Raw genomic sequence first — 17,891 nt, 5'->3', positions numbered from 1 at the left:
AACGAAGCATGTCACCGGAGCTTCCCGGTACCAACGAGGACGTAGAATCCAGTCGTCGCTTCCTCGGGGCCCAGGCCGAAGACGGTCGGTCTCGGGGGGGGCTGTACCGCAGGAGCCCTCAGGGTAGGGGGAGACCCACCCGAAGGCTCACTGCCACCAGCAGGGGAATGGACAGCCCTCACCTGCACTCCAGACGAAGCACCACCGTCCGACGACATCAGCACTAGTGGAGGTCCCGGTACCACCGACGCCGCCTTCCGATGTCTCGGCCCCGATGATGCAGAGGGTCGATGCCTCGATGCAATCGATAGTCACGGCCGAGGGCGGAGGTCTTGACGCTGTCGACGTCGATGCACTCGAGTCCCGTGCCGATGCCGACGAAGAGCCCGAGAACACCACGTTCCACTGGGCCAATCTCGCTACCAGAGTCCTCTTTTTCAAAAGAGCACAAAGACTACAGGCCTGCGGCCGGTGCCCAGCCCCCAGACACTGAAGACACGAAGCGTGCCTACCAGTGAGCGAGATTACCCGGGCGCACTGGGTGCACTTCTTGAAGCCGCTGGAAGACTTCGATGACATGGGCGGAAAAATCACGCCGGCGAAATCAAAATTAGCGATGATGACGAAAGGCACCAAAAAGAAGGGAGAAAAAAAAACCGTACCGAGGCCAAATAGGCCAGTCCCGAAAGCGAAAGGAAACTTACGCGGGGAAAAAGCTGGAAACACGGGAAAGGGGTAAAGACCTGAACGGTCTCTCTCTCTTTTTTTTTTTTTTTTAAGTGAAAATCGCGAAGACGCGCGAGGTCAACTTGAGGGGACCGAAACGGCGCAAAACGCGACCGTCCCGAGCGTGGACAAAAGAAGACTGATGAACACGAGCCGGTTCGGGCAGGAAGACGGTCGCTCATGCGCGGTGTGCATGGGCTAGCAAAGGCTTCGCAATGTGGGCCGCCGACAGCTGTTCCAGATTCGCTTCCGCCCACAGGCATAGCTTCATGGCCTCCTTGGCTAGAGGGGCGCTCCTGGTATCTCCCTGGCGATTGACATAGGCCACAGCCGTGGCATTGTCCAACAGGACCCGTACAGGCCTCAGCACCAGTACCGGGAGAAACTCTAGAAGCGCCAACCGAATGGCTCGGAGCTCCAGGAGGTTGATGGACCATTTCGTCTCTGCAGGAGACCAGAGCCCCTGCGCTGTCCGTCCCAGGCAGTGGCCTCCCCAGCCCGTCAAGCAGGCGTCCGTCGTGACGACAACCCACTCCGGGGTCGTAAGAGGCATGCCTGTGGACAGTTTGCCTGGCCTCAGCCACCAGCTCAGCGCCTTTCGCACCGCTGGATCCAAAGGAAGGCGGTCCATCGTGGCCGTCATGGAGCCCAACAGCTGCACATAGTCCCACGCCCAAAGAGTAGAGGCGGCTAGGAACTGGCCCACCTGGGTCTGAAGCTTGACGCTCCGGTTGTCCGGCAGGAACACTCTGCCCACTTGGGTGTCGAATCGAACTCCCAGATACTCTAGGGACTGAGTCGGGCGCAGCTGGCTTTTCTCCCAGTTGATGATCCATCCTAGGGAGCTCAGAAGAGCAATGACCCTGTCTGTAGCTCTCCCGCACTCTGCATAGGAAGGGGCTCGGATCAGCCAGTCGTCCAGATAGGGATGGACTTGCACTCCCTCCTTGCGGAGGAAGGCCGCGATGACCACCATTACTTTAGAGAAGGTCCGTGGAGCCGTAGCCAACCCGAACGGGAGGGCTCTGAACTGGAAGTGTCGGCCCAGCACTGCAAAGCGCAGAAAGCGCTGATGAGGCGGCCAGATAGGAATATGTAGGTAAGCTTCCTTGATGTCCAGGGAGGCCAGGAATTCTCCCTTCTTCACCGCAGCTATTACGGAGCAGAGGGTCTCCATCCGGAAGTGCCGAACTTTCAAGGCCTGATTGACTCCCTTGAGGTCGAGAATAGGCCAAGCAGATCCTTCTTTCTTTGGCACCACAAAGTAAATGGAGTAGCACCCCTTGCCAAGCTGGCACCGGGACCACCGCACCCAGGCGGATCAGGTTGCTCAAAGTCTGCTGCACGGCAGCTGCTTTGACCTGAGACTTTCAAGGAGAGTTTACAAACCCGTCTCTTAGGGGTCGGCAGAACTCTAGCTTGTAGCAGTCTGATGACTTCCAGAACCCAAGCATCTGAAGTTACCCTGGTCCACTCGCCCAGAATAGAGGACAACCTTCCTCCTATCCGCACTGGGCCATGGACCAGGTCCCCGTCATTGGGTACGCGACCCCGGGGTCGGGCCGGAGGACGAACCTCCGGGACAGCGGTCCCTACGAAAGGAATGCTGCTTGGGGGAGAAGTTCCGTTTGAAGGAAGCGGAGGCAGAGGAGGTCGACTTGCCCGGGCGATACCGACGGGCTTCCTGGAATCGGCCCTTAGAGGAACCAGGACAGGCACTGCCGGCCCGAGTCCTGACCTCCGGCAACCTCTTGCCCTTGGATGTGCCGAGCTCCGTCAGGATCTTGTCCAGCTCGTCCCCAAAGAGCAGCTTGCCTTTAAAAGGCAGCTTGGCTAGGCGAGATTTAGAGGCATGGTCAGCAGACCAGTGCTTAAGCCATAGCCACCGCAGCGCAGAGAATGTCTGAGCCATGCCCTTGGCCGAGGCTCTCAAAACATCATACAGCAAGTCTGCCAAGTAGGCCAAACCCAACTCCAGGGTCGGCCATTCCGCCCTCCAGCAAGGGTCCGAGGGGGAAGCCCGCTGCAAAACAGTCAGGCACGCCCTAGCCATGTAGGAGCCGCAAACCGAGGCTTGCAAAATCAGAGCGGCCGCCTCAAAGGACGACATTAAGGCCGCCTCCATTCTCCTATCTTGGGCGTCCTTCAGGGCAGTGCCACCTTCCTCCGGCAGCGCCGTTTTCTTAGTCACGGCAGCGATTAGGGAATCTACCGTGGGCCAGACAAAGGCTTCCCGTTCTCCCTCAGGAAAGGGGTACAGACAGGACATAGCCCTGGCTACTTTCAGGCTCGCCTCAGGGGCATCCCATTGCGCTGAAATTAAGGTCTGCATGGCTTCATGAACGTGGAAGGTTCTAGGCAGGCGCTTCATTCCCAGCATAATGGCGGAGCCAGTAGAGGCTGAGAGAGAGCCTTCCTCCGGAGAGGCAATCTTCAAAATGCTCATGGCCTGCACAAGCAGGTTGGGCAAATCCTCTGAGCGAAAAAGCCGCGCTGCAGAGGGGTCGTTCGCTCCATCCGAGCGAGGATCAGACTCTTCCATCGATTCCGCTAAGGATCTCTGGGAGAACTCAGACACGCTGCCGTCATCCACATCAGAGGAGACCGAGTCCCCCGAGGGTGGAAGATCCACCTGAGGGCGCTTAAGCATAGAGGACTCATCACCCCGATCAGGGAGGTGGGCAGGGGCAGTGCTCTGCATAAGGAAGGCTTGATGCAGCAGCAAAATGAACTCAGGGAAGAAACTCCCCAGTCTGTGCATTTCTGCAGCCTGTGCCGCGGCCCTAGAGGCGCCCTCCATCTGCGCTCCCAGTAGCGGGGGAGAGGCGCGTTACGCGTCCAAAATGGCGTCCGGCGCGAAACTCCAAGAAGGAGCCGCGCGGGAAGAAGGGTGTTTTAATTTCACCGACTTCTTACTGTCGCCCAATTCAAGGGCAACCAAGCTATTAACGTCTCCCAACTCGAGGACGGCCCAAGAAGAAGCAGCCGACCGAGCCGCGTGGCCGGTCACGACCGGGAGGGCGGCCAGCGGGTGACGGGCACCTACGGCGGGAAAGGCCGCCGCGCCGGAGAAACCGATGAACTCTCCCGGTTCTGAAAGGGCGCCCAAAAAGGGTGACTCTACCTTAGATCCCCCCGCTAGGCGTGCGAACGCGTTCCAGGGAGCGTCTTTTCGCGCCCTTGCCATCCGAGGCCATAGCCACGTGGAGACCGTTCGGGGAACCCCCTGCCCGCTAGTAAAAAGTAAAAATTACCTGCTTCTTGCTCCGAGCAGCGACGACTTGTTCCAGTGAGCAGCTGCAAATGGACGTCCTTTTTGAACGTTAAAAAAAAAAAAAAATTTAAACGGAGCCAGCGGGAGGGGAGAGAAAAGGAGGGACCTGGCACCACCAGGTTTGCACTTGCTCACGATGAGCCCTCAACCCCAGGTACTCAACAAAACCTAAACAATTAGGCTTGGAGACCTAGCCAGAGCTGCTACTGTGTGACCACACACCTGCTGAGATAGAGAACATACTGGGGAATTTCCAGCAGCACATGACCACATATAGAGAAGCAAAAGATTACTCTCTATCCCCACCTGCTGGTAGATGGACACAACCTACCAGTCTATGGATTGATCGGCTTGATGATAGGGAAGTATCGGTTGAACCGCTAGATGACTGAGGGGTAAAAAGAGCAAATCGGGGAAGACAATGCCATAGTTGAGAAATTAAATGAAGTCTTTGCTTCAGTCTTCACTGAGGAAGAACTGGGAGAGCTACCGGTGCCAGAAATGGTATTCAAAGCCGAGTCGGAGAAACTGAATGAAATCTCTATAAACTTGGAGGATGTAATGGCTCAATTTGACAAATTGAAGAGTATCAAATCTGAACCGGACAATATTCATCCCAGAGTACTGATAGAATTCAACAATGAACTTGCAGAACTACTGTTAGTAAGGTGAAATTAGGCCTTACCTGCTAATTTTCTTTCCTCTAGATCCTCCAGACCGTTCAAGACGCTTGGGTTATGCACTCCTACCAGCAGAAGGAGACTAAGAACACTAAAACTTCTTATACAAGTTAGCCTGTGCAGACCTTCTACTAACCAGTAAAACAGTAACAAAGCAGAGGAACAAAACACCGCCACCTAAACAAAACCACTGAATCCACACTCAGATCTCCTCCCCTTAAGACGGGGGAATTCAACTGCAGATGGGCACAAACGGTACCACAAACGGTACCACAAACTGCCCTTAGTAAAACTCCAGGACCCAAATCACAGGAGCTACTAGAAATATCAGCAACTGAAGTCTAAAGAAATTATCATACTGAACTGTCCGATACACTGGGTGGGCTCTTGAACTGTCCGATACACTGGGTGGGCTCTTGAACGGTCTGGAGGATCTAGAGGAAAGAAAATTAGCAGGTAAGGCCTAATTTCACCTTCCTCAGCAATCCTCCAGACCGTTCAAGACGCTTGGGACGTACCAAAGCAGTAAACACATCTAAGGGTGGGACCTGCAAAGCCCAAAGGACAGGACTGCAGCTCCAAAACTGGCATCCTCCCTTGCCTGTACATCCACTCTGTAATGTTAGACAAAACAATGAAGGGAGGACCACACCGCCGCTCTACAAATGTCCACCGGTGGAACAAAACTACTCTCTGCCCAAGAAGCCGCCATCCCCCTAGTGGAATGTGCCTTGAGCCCCACCGGCACCGTACGACCATGCAATATGTAAGCCGAAGAGATGGCATCCTTCAACCACCGAGCTATAGATGCCTTAGAATCAGCCGCTCCCTTCTTGGGCCCCACATGAAGGACAAAACCTGTACGAAGACCTGAATTCCTCCGACCTGCGCAAGTAAACCTTCAACACTCTGCGCACATCCAATTTTGCCAAACGGCGCTGAGAAGCATCCACCGTCCGGTCCCCCAAGACTGGCAACGAAATCACTTGATTGACATGAAAGGAGGATACCACCTTAGGCAAAAACGAAGGCACTGGACGGAGCAAAACCTTTTCCTTAGAAAACCACAGAAACGGAGGCCTACATGAAAGAGCCTGAAGTTCCGAAATCCGGCAAGCTGACGATATGGCTACCAAAAAGACCACCTTCATAGTAAGGTCTTTTATCAAACAAGACTCCAAGGGCTCAAAAAGAGAACCCGCCAAAGAGTCAAGAACGATATTAAGATCCCACTGAGGAACTACCGGCCCCTGAGGAGGACGAAGCAACTTCACCCCCCTCAAAAAACGGACCACATCCGGGAAAGACGCAACTGACCTGCCCTGCACCTTACCCCGAAAGCACGCCAAAGCAGCCTGCTGCACCTTCAAAGATGACAATGAAAGGCCCTTCTCAAAACCATCCTGCAAGAAATCTAAAATGCACGACACAGAAGCTGTCAAAGGGACACACGCCCGGTCCCCACACAGGCACATAGGCCAAAGACGTCGAACGTTTGCGAGACTGCATCATCGTCTGACTCACCTGAGGGGAAAACCCTTTCCTTCTCAACCGTTCCCTCTCAAGGGCCACACTGTAAGAGAGAACCGATCCGGCATGACAAGTGGACCCTGACACAACAGCACTGAGCCCCCCAGCCGCAGAGGCTCGCCTTCTAACAGGCGCATCAGATCCCCGAACCACGGCCGACGCGGCCAATTCGGAGCCAAAAACAACACCAGACCCGCATGACGTTCTACCCTCTGTAGGACTCGACCTATCAAGGGCCACGGGGGAAACATACAGCAATACCCACTGAGGCCACGGAAGGACCAACGCATTGATCCCTTCCGCTCGCGGATCCCGACGCCAACTGAAATACCAAGGAACCTGAGCATTCTGTGCCGACGCCATGAGATCCACTACTGGCATTCCCCACTTTAGAACTATCTGGTCGAACACCAACCAGTGCAGAGACCATTCTCTGGGGTCCAACATGTGTCTGCTCAGAAAATCCGCGTTCACGTTGCCCACCCTGGCCACGTGCGCCGCTGAAATCTGCACTAGCTGCCTTTCCGCCCAACTCATGAGCAGAGCTGTCTCGATTGCCAACCTCGGACTCTTTGTACCACCCTGACGGTTGACATACACTACCGCTGTTGCGTTGTCGGACATGACTCTTACTGCCTTTCCGACCACACTTGAGCGAAACGCCAACAGAGCTAGCCGAATCGTCCTTGTCTCCAACCGGTTGATACACCGCTGAGCTTCCTCCGTCGACCACCGCCCCTGCACAGACTGACCGAGACACTGAGCTCCCCAGCCCGGCAGACTGGCATCCGTTACTAGAATCACCCACTGAGGAGGTTCCAACGGCATACCCTTTTTCAGATGGGCCGAGCACAGCCACCACTGGAGACTGCACCGAGGAGCCCCCCTCAATGGCAACCGCAACTCCAAACTGTGTACCTGGGGAGACCACCTGGACAACAGAACCACCTGAAGCTGACGCATGGTACTACCTCTATTGTGGCTGCCATGAGGACCAGAACCCGAAGGTACATTCGAACTCTGAACGGACATTAACAGCCGGACCTGCTGCTGAAGAGAGGCGATCAGAGAATCCGGCAGAAAAACACCACCCACTGCCGTGTCGAACCGCACTCCCAAGTACTTCAGACTCTGCGATGTGATCAACTGACTTGACTACATTCACTACTCATCCGAGCGATTCCAGAAACGCGACCACCTGAGCCGTCGTCGCCACACTATGAGCCCGAGACTTCGCCCGGATCAACCAGTCGTCCAGATACGGATGCACCAGAATTCCCTGCCTCCGCAAAGCTGCTGCTACCACCACCATTATCTTGGAGAAGGTGCGTGGAGCCGTTGCCGGACCAAAAGGCAAGAGCACAGAACTGGAAGTGCCTCCCTAAAACAGCAAAACGAAGGGAACGCTGATGGGCCTCTCGAATCGGCACGTGCAGATACGCTTCCGCGAGATCCAATGACGTGAGAAATTCTCCCTAACGAACAGCTACTATGACCGAGCACAGAGTCTCCATGCAGAAGGATGGCATCTTGAGCGCCCCATTGACCCTCTTGAGATCTAAAATGGGTCGAAACTGGTCCTCCTTCTTCGGCACCACATAGTAAATGGAATAACAACTCATTCCCAGCTCGTGCCGAGGAACAGGTACCCCAGTTCTCAACTGGATTAAGCGACCCAGAGTCTCTTGAATAGCCTTTAACTTGACTCGAGAGTGACAAGGAGAGGGAAGAAACAGATTCGGCAGCAGGTGCTCGAACTCGAGCGCATAACCGTCGCGAACGACCTCCAGCACCCACTGATCTGAAGTAATTTTGGTGCACCCCTGATAAAAACAAACGACGTCGCGCCCCGACCTTCACCAGAGGCTTGACCTGCACACCTTCATAAGGAGGACATTACCAATTCCGGCACCTCCAAAGGAGTCCCGACCTCCTCGACGAACCCCTCGAAAGGAATGCGTCCGCTGGAAAAACCGGCTTTTAGAAGGAGAGACAAATCTGCCCGGTCTGTACCGCCTCGCGTCCTTAAACCGACCTCTAGCTGAACACCCTCGACTAGCCACCTTAGGCCGTAACTCCGGCAACCGTGAGACCTTGGTATCCCCAAGACCACTCATCAGTTTATCCAAGTCCTCTCCCAACAACATAGAACCTTTGAAAGGTGGAGAACACAACTTTGCTTTAGAGGCTGCAACAGCCACCTAGCCCCTAAGCCAAAGAGCCCTGCGAGCCGTCACCGCCAGAGCCATATTCTTAGCCGAAGCCCTTAGCAAATCATAAAGGGTGTCTGCCAAAAACAAAGACCCCCATCTCCAATTTGGCCAGGTCCTGAACCAAACCAGTCCTATCTAACGCAGGCTCATCCAAGAGCTTCTCCGCCCAACGGAAACAAGCTCTGGCTACCAAGCCCCCCCCACACAGAGGCTTGCAAGGCCAAAGCAGACAAATCAAAGCTGCGCTTCAGAAAGGACTCTAGCTTCCTATCCTGAGGATCCCGTAAGGCTGTACCGCCATCCACCGGAATGGCCATAGCCTTAGTAACCGCCGTAACCACCGCATCAACAGTAGGTGCTTTCAGCAGGGCCAAATCTTCTGGAGGCAAGGGATACAGCCGCGCCATAGCCCTAGACACCTTACAAGCAGCCTCCGGCACAGACCAGTCCTGAAAAACCATGTCCCTAATTGAATTCATGGGAAAGGAACGGGAGGCTCTCCGAATCCCCATAACCAAGGGATCTACCTGGGGTCCCTCCGCAGAGGGAGTGGCTGCTGGAGCAAACTTCAAAGTAGAGATCATCTGATCAATGAGCTCTAACAACCCCTCCTTATGAAAAATGCGAACCACTGAAGAATCTTCCCCAGGTCTTAGCCCATCCTGATCCTCAGACACATCTAAGAGATCCTCCAAACGTCCGACCCAGGCAGAGAAAGTATCTCCATAGGCTCTGAAATAGCCACCCGTGGGCGCTCAACTCCCACTGAGCTAGCAGCCTCCGGGGAACAAACAGCCTGAGAGGGGCCAGCTCTCCAGGCATTATACAGAGACCAAACTCACTCAGGGGGGAAGCCAGACCCCCCCCCCCCCCCCGATGCTGCTGAAGCCACAACACTTCCCGCAGTCTCCGCGATGGACCCCCCTCACTCCCAAGGTGGCAGGTCCATCGCGTGATCCGCAGCTATACTAGGCACGCTTCCCGCCACACACGGGGTCCCCCGGCGCCGGTACAGAATGCGCGGCCAAAAGGGCCGCGCTTCCCGCCAAGAACGGCCCCGTCGAGGCCGACCCGGGACGCGCAGCCAAAATGGCCGCATTTCCCACCAAAACCAGCCTCGCCGTTGCCGGCCCGGAATGTGTGGTCAAATCGCCGCCCAACACCTCCACCGACTCAGAGGAAAGTACAGGGGGAAAGCACTGACAACGTAGGCTCCCCACAAAGTCTACATTGGCCACCTTTCACTTCAACGCCGCTCTTTGCACAAAACCGACACCTCGCCGGCTTAGACATAATGGCCATGAACACAATAAAAACAAACAGTTGCTTTGTGCTCTGACAGACTAATAGGCAAAACCGCCTAAGGCAAGAACGCCCTTGAAGATGTTTTCTCTCTGGACTGCCACAAGAACGGCCAAAACAGCCGTTTAAAAACGTTTTGTTTTTTTTAAACCTCGTTGCTGATGCCTAAACGCCTCAAGGGTACAGAACGAGGTCTGTAGCTGAGGTCAAGCAGCCCTCCAGAGGAAGAGCACAGGGAGAGGGACCCGGCCACCCGGGTGTGACACCCCACAGGGAATAAGAAGCCCCTTAGAACTTACACCCTGTGAAAGAGATCCAAGTGTGGGTTCTTTAACATTTACAACCAACCTAGAAACCCCAAACGGGCCTACCAGACTGAGTACACTGCACAGGCTGCACACATCTACTCTCTGCTGAGACTGAGAAAATACTGGTTAGTAGAAGGTCTGCACAGGCTACTGGTATAAGAAGTTTTTGTGTTCTCAGTCTCCCTCTGCTGGTAGGAGTGCATAACCCAAGTGTCTTGAATGGTCAAGACGGAGGATTGCTGAGGCAATGGCCATTTTTCTCAATGGAGGCAGGTGAATAGTGGCGTGCCGCTGGGATCTGTACTGGGACCAATGCTATTTAAGGTATTTATAAAAGATCTGGAAATCGGAATGACAAGCGAGCTGATTTAATTTGCAGAGGAGACAAACTATTCGAAGTTGTCAAAAACTGCAGGAACACCTTAGGAAACTGGAAGTCTGGGCATCCAAATGGCAGACAAAATGTAATGTGGACAAAAGCAAAGTGATACATATTAGGAATAATCTGAATCATGAATATCTGATGATAGGGTCCACCGTAGAAGTCTTCTGTCCAGTGTGTGGTAGCGGCGGTCAAAAAAAAGCAAACAGGATGCTAGCCATTATTAGGAAAGGGATACAAAATGAGAGCAAGATTATAATGCCTCTATCGCGCCATGGTGCAACCTCATCTTGAGTACTGCATTTAATTCTGGTCACCAAAAACAAAAAAAAGATAATGGAATTAGATAAAAGTTCAAAGAACAGCGACCAAAATGATAAAGGAGATGGAACTCCTCCCATATGAAGAAGAGACTGCTGAGGGGGATATGATTGTGGTCTATAAAATCCTGCATGGAGTAGAATAGGTAAAAGAGTATCGGTTTTTTGCTCTTTTAAAAAGTGAAAAGACCAGGTGACGCTCAATGGAATTTCATGGAAATACTTTTAAAACAAAAAGCAGGAAATTTTTTTTCCACTCAGGATGTGGTAACAGTGATTAGCTTACCTACATTTTTAAAAAGTTTGGACAAATTCCTGGAGGAAATGTCCTTAGTCTGTTATTGATATGGACATGAGGGAAACCACTGCTTGCCCCAAGATTGGTAGAATGGAATGTTGCTACTAACTGGGTTTCTGCCAGGTAGTTGTGACCTGGATTGGCCACTGTTGGAAGCAGGATACTGAGCTAGATAGACCACTGGCCTGACCCAGTATGGTTCTTCTTACAGTGGTGGAAATAAGTATTTGATCCCTTGCTGATTTTGTAAGTTTGCCCACTGACAAAGACATGAGCAGCCCATAATTGAAGGGTAGGTTATTGGTAACAGTGAGAGATAGCACATCACAAATTAAATCCGGAAAATCACATTGTGGAAAGTATATGAATTTATTTGCATTCTGCAGAGGGAAATAAGTATTTGATCCCCCACCAACCAGTAAGAGATCTGGCCCCTACAGACCAGGTAGATGCTCCAAATCAACTCGTTACCTGCATGACAGACAGCTGTCGGCAATGGTCACCTGTATGAAAGACACCTGTCCACAGACTCAGTGAATCAGTCAGACTCTAACCTCTACAAAATGGCCAAGAGCAAGGAGCTGTCTAAGGATGTCAGGGACAAGATCATACACCTGCACAAGGCTGGAATGGGCTACAAAACCATCAGTAAGACGCTGGGCGAGAAGGAGACAACTGTTGGTGCCATAGTAAGAAAATGGAAGAAGTACAAAATGACTGTCAATCGACAAAGATCTGGGGCTCCACGCAAAATCTCACCTCGTGGGGTATCCTTGATCATGAGGAAGGTTAGAAATCAGCCTACAACTACAAGGGGGGAACTTGTCAATGATCTCAAGGCAGCTGGGACCACTGTCACCACGAAAACCATTGGTAACACATTACGACATAACGGATTGCAATCCTGCAGTGCCCGCAAGGTCCCCCTGCTCCGGAAGGCACATGTGACGGCCCGTCTGAAGTTTGCCAGTGAACACCTGGATGATGCCGAGAGTGATTGGGAGAAGGTGCTGTGGTCAGATGAGACAAAAATTGAGCTCTTTGGCATGAACTCAACTCGCCGTGTTTGGAGGAAGAGAAATGCTGCCTATGACCCAAAGAACACCGTCCCCACTGTCAAGCATGGAGGTGGAAATGTTATGTTTTGGGGGTGTTTCTCTGCTAAGGGCACAGGACTACTTCACCGCATCAATGGGAGAATGGATGGGGCCATGTACCGTACAATTCTGAGTGACAACCTCCTTCCCTCCGCCAGGGCCTTAAAAATGGGTCGTGGCTGGGTCTTCCAGCACGACAATGACCCAAAACATACAGCCAAGGCAACAAAGGAGTGGCTCAGGAAGAAGCACATTAGGGTCATGGAGTGGCCTAGCCAGTCACCAGACCTTAATCCCATTGAAAACTTATGGAGGGAGCTGAAGCTGCGAGTTGCCAAGCGACAGCCCAGAACTCTTAATGATTTAGAGATGATCTGCAAAGAGGAGTGGACCAAAATTCCTCCTGACATGTGTGCAAACCTCATCATCAACTACAGAAGACGTCTGACCGCTGTGCTTGCCAACAAGGGTTTTGCCACCAAGTATTAGGTCTTGTTTGCCAGAGGGATCAAATACTTATTTCCCTCTGCAGAATGCAAATAAATTCATATACTTTCCACAATGTGATTTTCCGGATTTAATTTGTGATGTGCTATCTCTCACTGTTACCAATAACCTACCCTTCAATTATGGGCTGCTCATGTCTTTGTCAGTGGGCAAACTTACAAAATCAGCAAGGGATCAAATACTTATTTCCACCACTGTATGTTCTTAAGAGTACTGGGCTCCTCTTTATGAAAAAAAGAATCTCAGTACTTTCAGATCATCCCCCTCCTCTAACAGCTCATTTAACAAAGGCTCCTCTAAATAGACAGGAGGCCACATCAGATAAGGAGGGAGAAGCAGAGATTATCTGCCCACTCCTGGAGGTCTAAATGAGCTCTCTTAAGAGTCAGAGGGGCAGCAACTCTAACCACTTGAGTAAAAATAGGCCTTCTGTAAGAGCAATACAAACTCTGGAAAAAACAAAGATCCCGATGCAGCTGAATGCTCTGTCAGGCTCAGAGGCTATAAAACGGAAGCTGTGCTCCAAATGTGATGCCCAAGGCTGCTCCTCACTGACAGTCGGCCCCAATAAAATGGCGATCGTTATCATGCTCTCCTGCATCAGTTCACTGACCCTGCTGGACAGCCCATAAACCCCAGCATATACAGATGCTGCGCCAAATCCAAAGAAGTACTGCCACTGGCCGTTTCCTCCATGTTCCGTGTGATTATTGGCTTACACAATGCAATGCCCACCGCTAGCTCTCAGGTCCCACAGCAGGAACACTGCTCAACTACCTCTGCAGAGTCCCATCACCAGCACAGCACGTGTCCCAAATGTGAAGCAGGATCCCTCCCCTACATCAAGCAGAAATTGCAGCGCTCCAATCATTCTAAAGTCAAACTTTAGTCGGACTTGCCACTGCTGGATGCTCCTCCCAAGCTCACAGTCTTCACAAGTCTTACCCCAGATGAGAAACACTCATACTCTGTGTCCCTCACGCTCCAGCAAACCTTTCCTTCTCTCTCTCTTTTTTTTTTTAAGGTTGTTTTGCTGGAAAAGGACAGCTCCACAGGAAACAGGGAAGAGGTGAAGAAGGGAAGAAGAAAACTCACGGGGCACCAGAGACAGAGATCTGAAGACATCCAGATCTGATTCTGTAGACTCAAGCCACCCGCAAAGCTCAACTGGGGACACACTGATCAACTGAACCAGGAGCAAAGCACTCAGAACCAGAGGCTGAAGTGCCCATCCACCTGCTGGAGATAGAAAATACTGAGGAGCTGGACTGGATGCCAAGAGATGTCTCAGCTCAATTTTCAGTTCTTTATTCCCCACCTGCTGGTTGATGGACACAACTATCCCACAGGTTGTGGAATAGCGGGAAGCTATGTGATGGAAAAAATTTAGCTCTCCTGGGTTACTTCAGTCCTATTAAAATTATGTAGCATTTGTGTTGCAGAACTAGTTAGGGACTTGAATTCAAAACATGCAATGATGCATCTCATACAAGAGAAAATACAGATATCTCAAGCACTAAAAGTAGAAGGTATATTTGTTATCGTAACAAACAGAATATCATACAATTTAAAACTAGACCACACTGAATAACAAATTATGTCCTACCACACAACATATAACATGTAGAATGATATAAAATTCACAGCAGCAAGAAAGGATAACTTACTTTAAGAGGCTCATGCTGAAGGGAGATTCAGCATTCAGGGTCAACCAGGCAATAAATTTATAAAAGAAAAAAGAAAAAACAATTATTAGAAAGGGCTCCCAAAGATTTTTTACCAATAAAGCAAAGTTACTCACCTGTAGCAGGTGTTCTCAAAAGGAGAGCAGGCCAAGTATTCTCACAGCTGGGTGACATCTGACGAAGTCCAGGGCAGACGCTGACTAGCGAGTCTGAACTTTCTAGTAGCATCCCACTGCGCATGAGCAAGTGCCAGGGCCAATTTTAGACCTTCTGGGGCTCAGGACAGAAATTAAGGAGAGGCCCCTTCTGATTCTCTTCCCTGCCCTCCCCCCACTACTAACACACATAGTACAACTTTAAATAACCTTTATTCTGTAAATAGAAAAACTGGAACAGGGAGGTAAAAGGGAGATAGCAACCGTAAACAAAATTACCTTCAGTTGTAGAATAATCCTGCTTTGGAGGGTTGTTCCCTCCTCCAACAACAGGTACAGCGGGTTGTTTCAGAAGCCCACTTGGGCCACTAGGTATATTATTTGGGGAGTGTGATTGGGGGTGGTTTGGAGATCCACCGAACCTCCAGCCCCATGTGTCCTCGTGAGGGGTGATGGGTGCTTGGGAGGGCATTAGGCCACCAAGGCTCATTTTGGGAGGTGGGTCCAGCCAACAGCCTGGTCTGCTTGATTAATGGGGGGGGGAGGCTAAACTAATACCAGCTCTGAACTGGCACAGGTTTAAGGTGCTATTCTGCTTCTACGATCAGAGTGCTGTTCTCTGTTCATATGGGCAGAATACAAGCAGAGCTCATTTAAATCTAATTTAAATGAACTCTGCGTTATGGCTTCGCTAGAGTGCTTTCAGCCCAATGATCATGGGGGCGCAAGTAAATGTGTGCACTAGTGGCCTCTAGCGCCTGCATTTACCTTTGCTCATCGGGCTATCAGTGAAACCCGTCTTTAATTAAATTAGAGCTCTTCTTGTGTCACTGTTTCATACCAAAGGGACTAGCCACCCCTAATAAAGCAAACGCTTTGCAAAATTGGTATTAAAGAAAACAGAATAAACAATTTCCCCAATACTACTAAAAAAAAAACTACTAAAAAAAAAAAAAGTTCCATTCACTTTTTAATACAATTTTCTGTTCGTATGATTTAAAGAACACAAGTGACCCCCCCTTTGTTGTTTTTTTTTAAATGCCTTATTACACTTCAAAGCATCAGAATGGATTGTACGTGTATAGAGAGGTGTCTCCTTTTAAATTCTGAACAAAAGAAAGGGGCTGCATTATTTATATCTACTGGCCCTGGTGCGGCAGTCCGGGGTCCACAGCAGTGAGAGGAAGGAAAGAAGGAAGGATGCTGGAGAACTGAATATGAGGCAGCGCAGTGGCATCTCCCCCCCCCCCCCCCTCACAACTTCAGTTCTCCGGCTTCCTCCTTCCTCCCTCTAACTGCTGTGGACCGCCGCACTAGGGCAGGCACATGTTAATTAATTTGTGCTGTGTCGCCTGCGTGCTGCTGTTAATCTGACAATTCCGCTGGAGGACTAAAAGGTAACAGTGACCCCTTGAAGCTGTGGGGCCCAGGACAGCTGCCTGTGTACCCCCCCCTCCCCCCCAAAAAAAGAAAAAAAAACAAAAGCCCTGGCTAGTGTCACTCCACCCACCACAGGTCCCTCAGTCATATAAAATAGCTGAAAAATACTCTCCCACCTCCCGTTGGAGTTGTGGGAGAGACATGCACTGTTGAGGCCATGTGACCGATCAATCAACATTTGCCGAACTGTAACCTGCTTGCTGCTGCGGACTGCAAAGGATAGTGCTGTCAAGGTGTCCGCTCTTGCTTGTGGGAGAAAAGCCCAAGACTAAAATGTATCAAACAGGGCTCCTATGTACTCCAACTGCTGGACCGGAAGAAGGTGGGACTTGTGGCAGTTTATGACAAACCCTAATAGCTCCAAAACACCCAAAACGTTAGGTGCACTGATTCTGTCACCCCTTCCTGCGATGTGCTCTTAAACACATACTTCCAGATTGCATAAATATGACAGTATTACCACTAGACACGGTGAAAACCATGGGCGCTGACGCGAGGCCAAATGGCAGAATGCAGTACTGGGAATGGTGTTTCCGAAATCTGAGATACCTCCTATGACTGGGAAGTATCAAAATGTGGGTATAAGCATCCTTCAAGTCCACAGAGCACAGTCAATCATACTCCTGAATCATAGGGAGAGGGTGCCCAGGGAAATCATCTGGAACTTCTTTGACTAGGAATTTGTTCAGGGCCCCTAGGTTTAGGATGAGACAAAATCTCACCTCCCCCTCCCCCCCCCCCCCCATTTTGCACCAAAAGGAGTACCTGAAATAGAATCCCTTCCCTTCTTGCCCTGGTGGCACAGGGTCAACCACATTGGCCTGTAGAAAGGTGGCTATTTCCTCTACAAGTACCTGCTTGTTGATGTATGAAGCTCAGTGGTGGGCAATTTGGCATTCTGATCCGGCATGACAAGTGGACCCTGACACAACAGCACCGAGCCCCTCAGCCGCAGAGGCTTGCCTTCTAACAAGCGCATCAGATCACTGAACCACGGCCGACGCAGCCAATTCGGAGCCACCAACACCAGACCCGCATAACCTTCAACCCTCTGTAGGACTCGACCTATCAAGGGCCACGGGGGAAACACGTACAGCAATATCCGCTGAGGCCACGGAAGGACCAACGCATCGATCCCTTCTGCTCGCGGATCCCGACGCCGACTGAAATACCGAGGAACCTGAGCATTTTGTGCCGACGCCATGAGATCCACTACTGGCATTCCCCACTTTAGAACTATCTGGTCAAACACCGACCGGTGCAGAGACCATTCTCCGGGGTCCAACATGTCTGCTTAGAAAATCTGCGTTCACGTTGTCCACCCCGGCCACGTGCGCCGCCGAAATCTGCACTAGCTGCCTTTCCGCCCAACTCATGAGCAGAGCTGTCTCGATTGCCAACCGCGGACTCTTTGTACCGCCCTGACGGTTGACATACGTTACCGCTGTTGCGTTGTCGGACATGACTCTTACCGCCTTTCCGACCACACTTGAGCGAAATGCCAACAGAGCTAGCCAAATGGCCCTAGTCTCGAACCGGTTGACAGACCACTGCCCCTGTGTGGACCGACGGACACTGAGCTCCCCAGCCCAGCAGACTGGCATCCGTTACCAGAATCACCCACTGAGGAGGAGGTTCCAACGGCATACCCTTTTTCCGATGAGCCGAGTACAGCCACCACTGGAGACTGCGCCGAGGAGCCCCCCCTCAATGGCAACCGCAACCCCAAACTGTGTACCTGAGGAGACCTCCTGGACAACAATGCTGCCTGAAGCTGACGCATTTGCGCCCTGGCCCATGGTACTACCTCTATTGTGGCTGCCATGAGGACCAGAACCCGAAGGTACATTCGAACTCTGAACGGACATTAACAGCCGGACCTGCTGCTGAAGAGAGGCGATCCGAGAATCCGGCAGAAAAACACCACCCACTGCCGTGTCGAACCACACGCCCAAGTACTCCAGACTCTGCGAT

At 51.5% G+C, this 17,891-nt stretch overlaps 1 protein-coding gene across 4 annotated transcripts in view; it reads right to left on the bottom strand.

Annotated features, from left to right (window-relative positions):
* The window catches only part of SF1 (splicing factor 1), a 143,196-nt gene that overhangs the window by 52,499 nt on the left and 72,806 nt on the right, over positions 1 to 17,891 (bottom strand). For all 4 annotated transcript variants that reach the window (XM_030219674.1, XM_030219675.1, XM_030219677.1 and 1 more), the window contains one exon: positions 14,305 to 14,319. In XM_030219674.1, the coding sequence (XP_030075534.1) occupies positions 14,305 to 14,319 (15 nt within the window). The remainder of the gene's footprint in view (positions 1 to 14,304; positions 14,320 to 17,891) is intronic.

This window comes from Microcaecilia unicolor, chromosome 11 (genome assembly GCF_901765095.1).
Source record: "Microcaecilia unicolor chromosome 11, aMicUni1.1, whole genome shotgun sequence".
Classification (NCBI taxonomy): domain Eukaryota; kingdom Metazoa; phylum Chordata; class Amphibia; order Gymnophiona; family Siphonopidae; genus Microcaecilia; species Microcaecilia unicolor.
The sequence above is the reverse complement of the archived record's forward strand: the minus strand, read 5'-3'. Positions and strand labels throughout refer to the sequence as shown.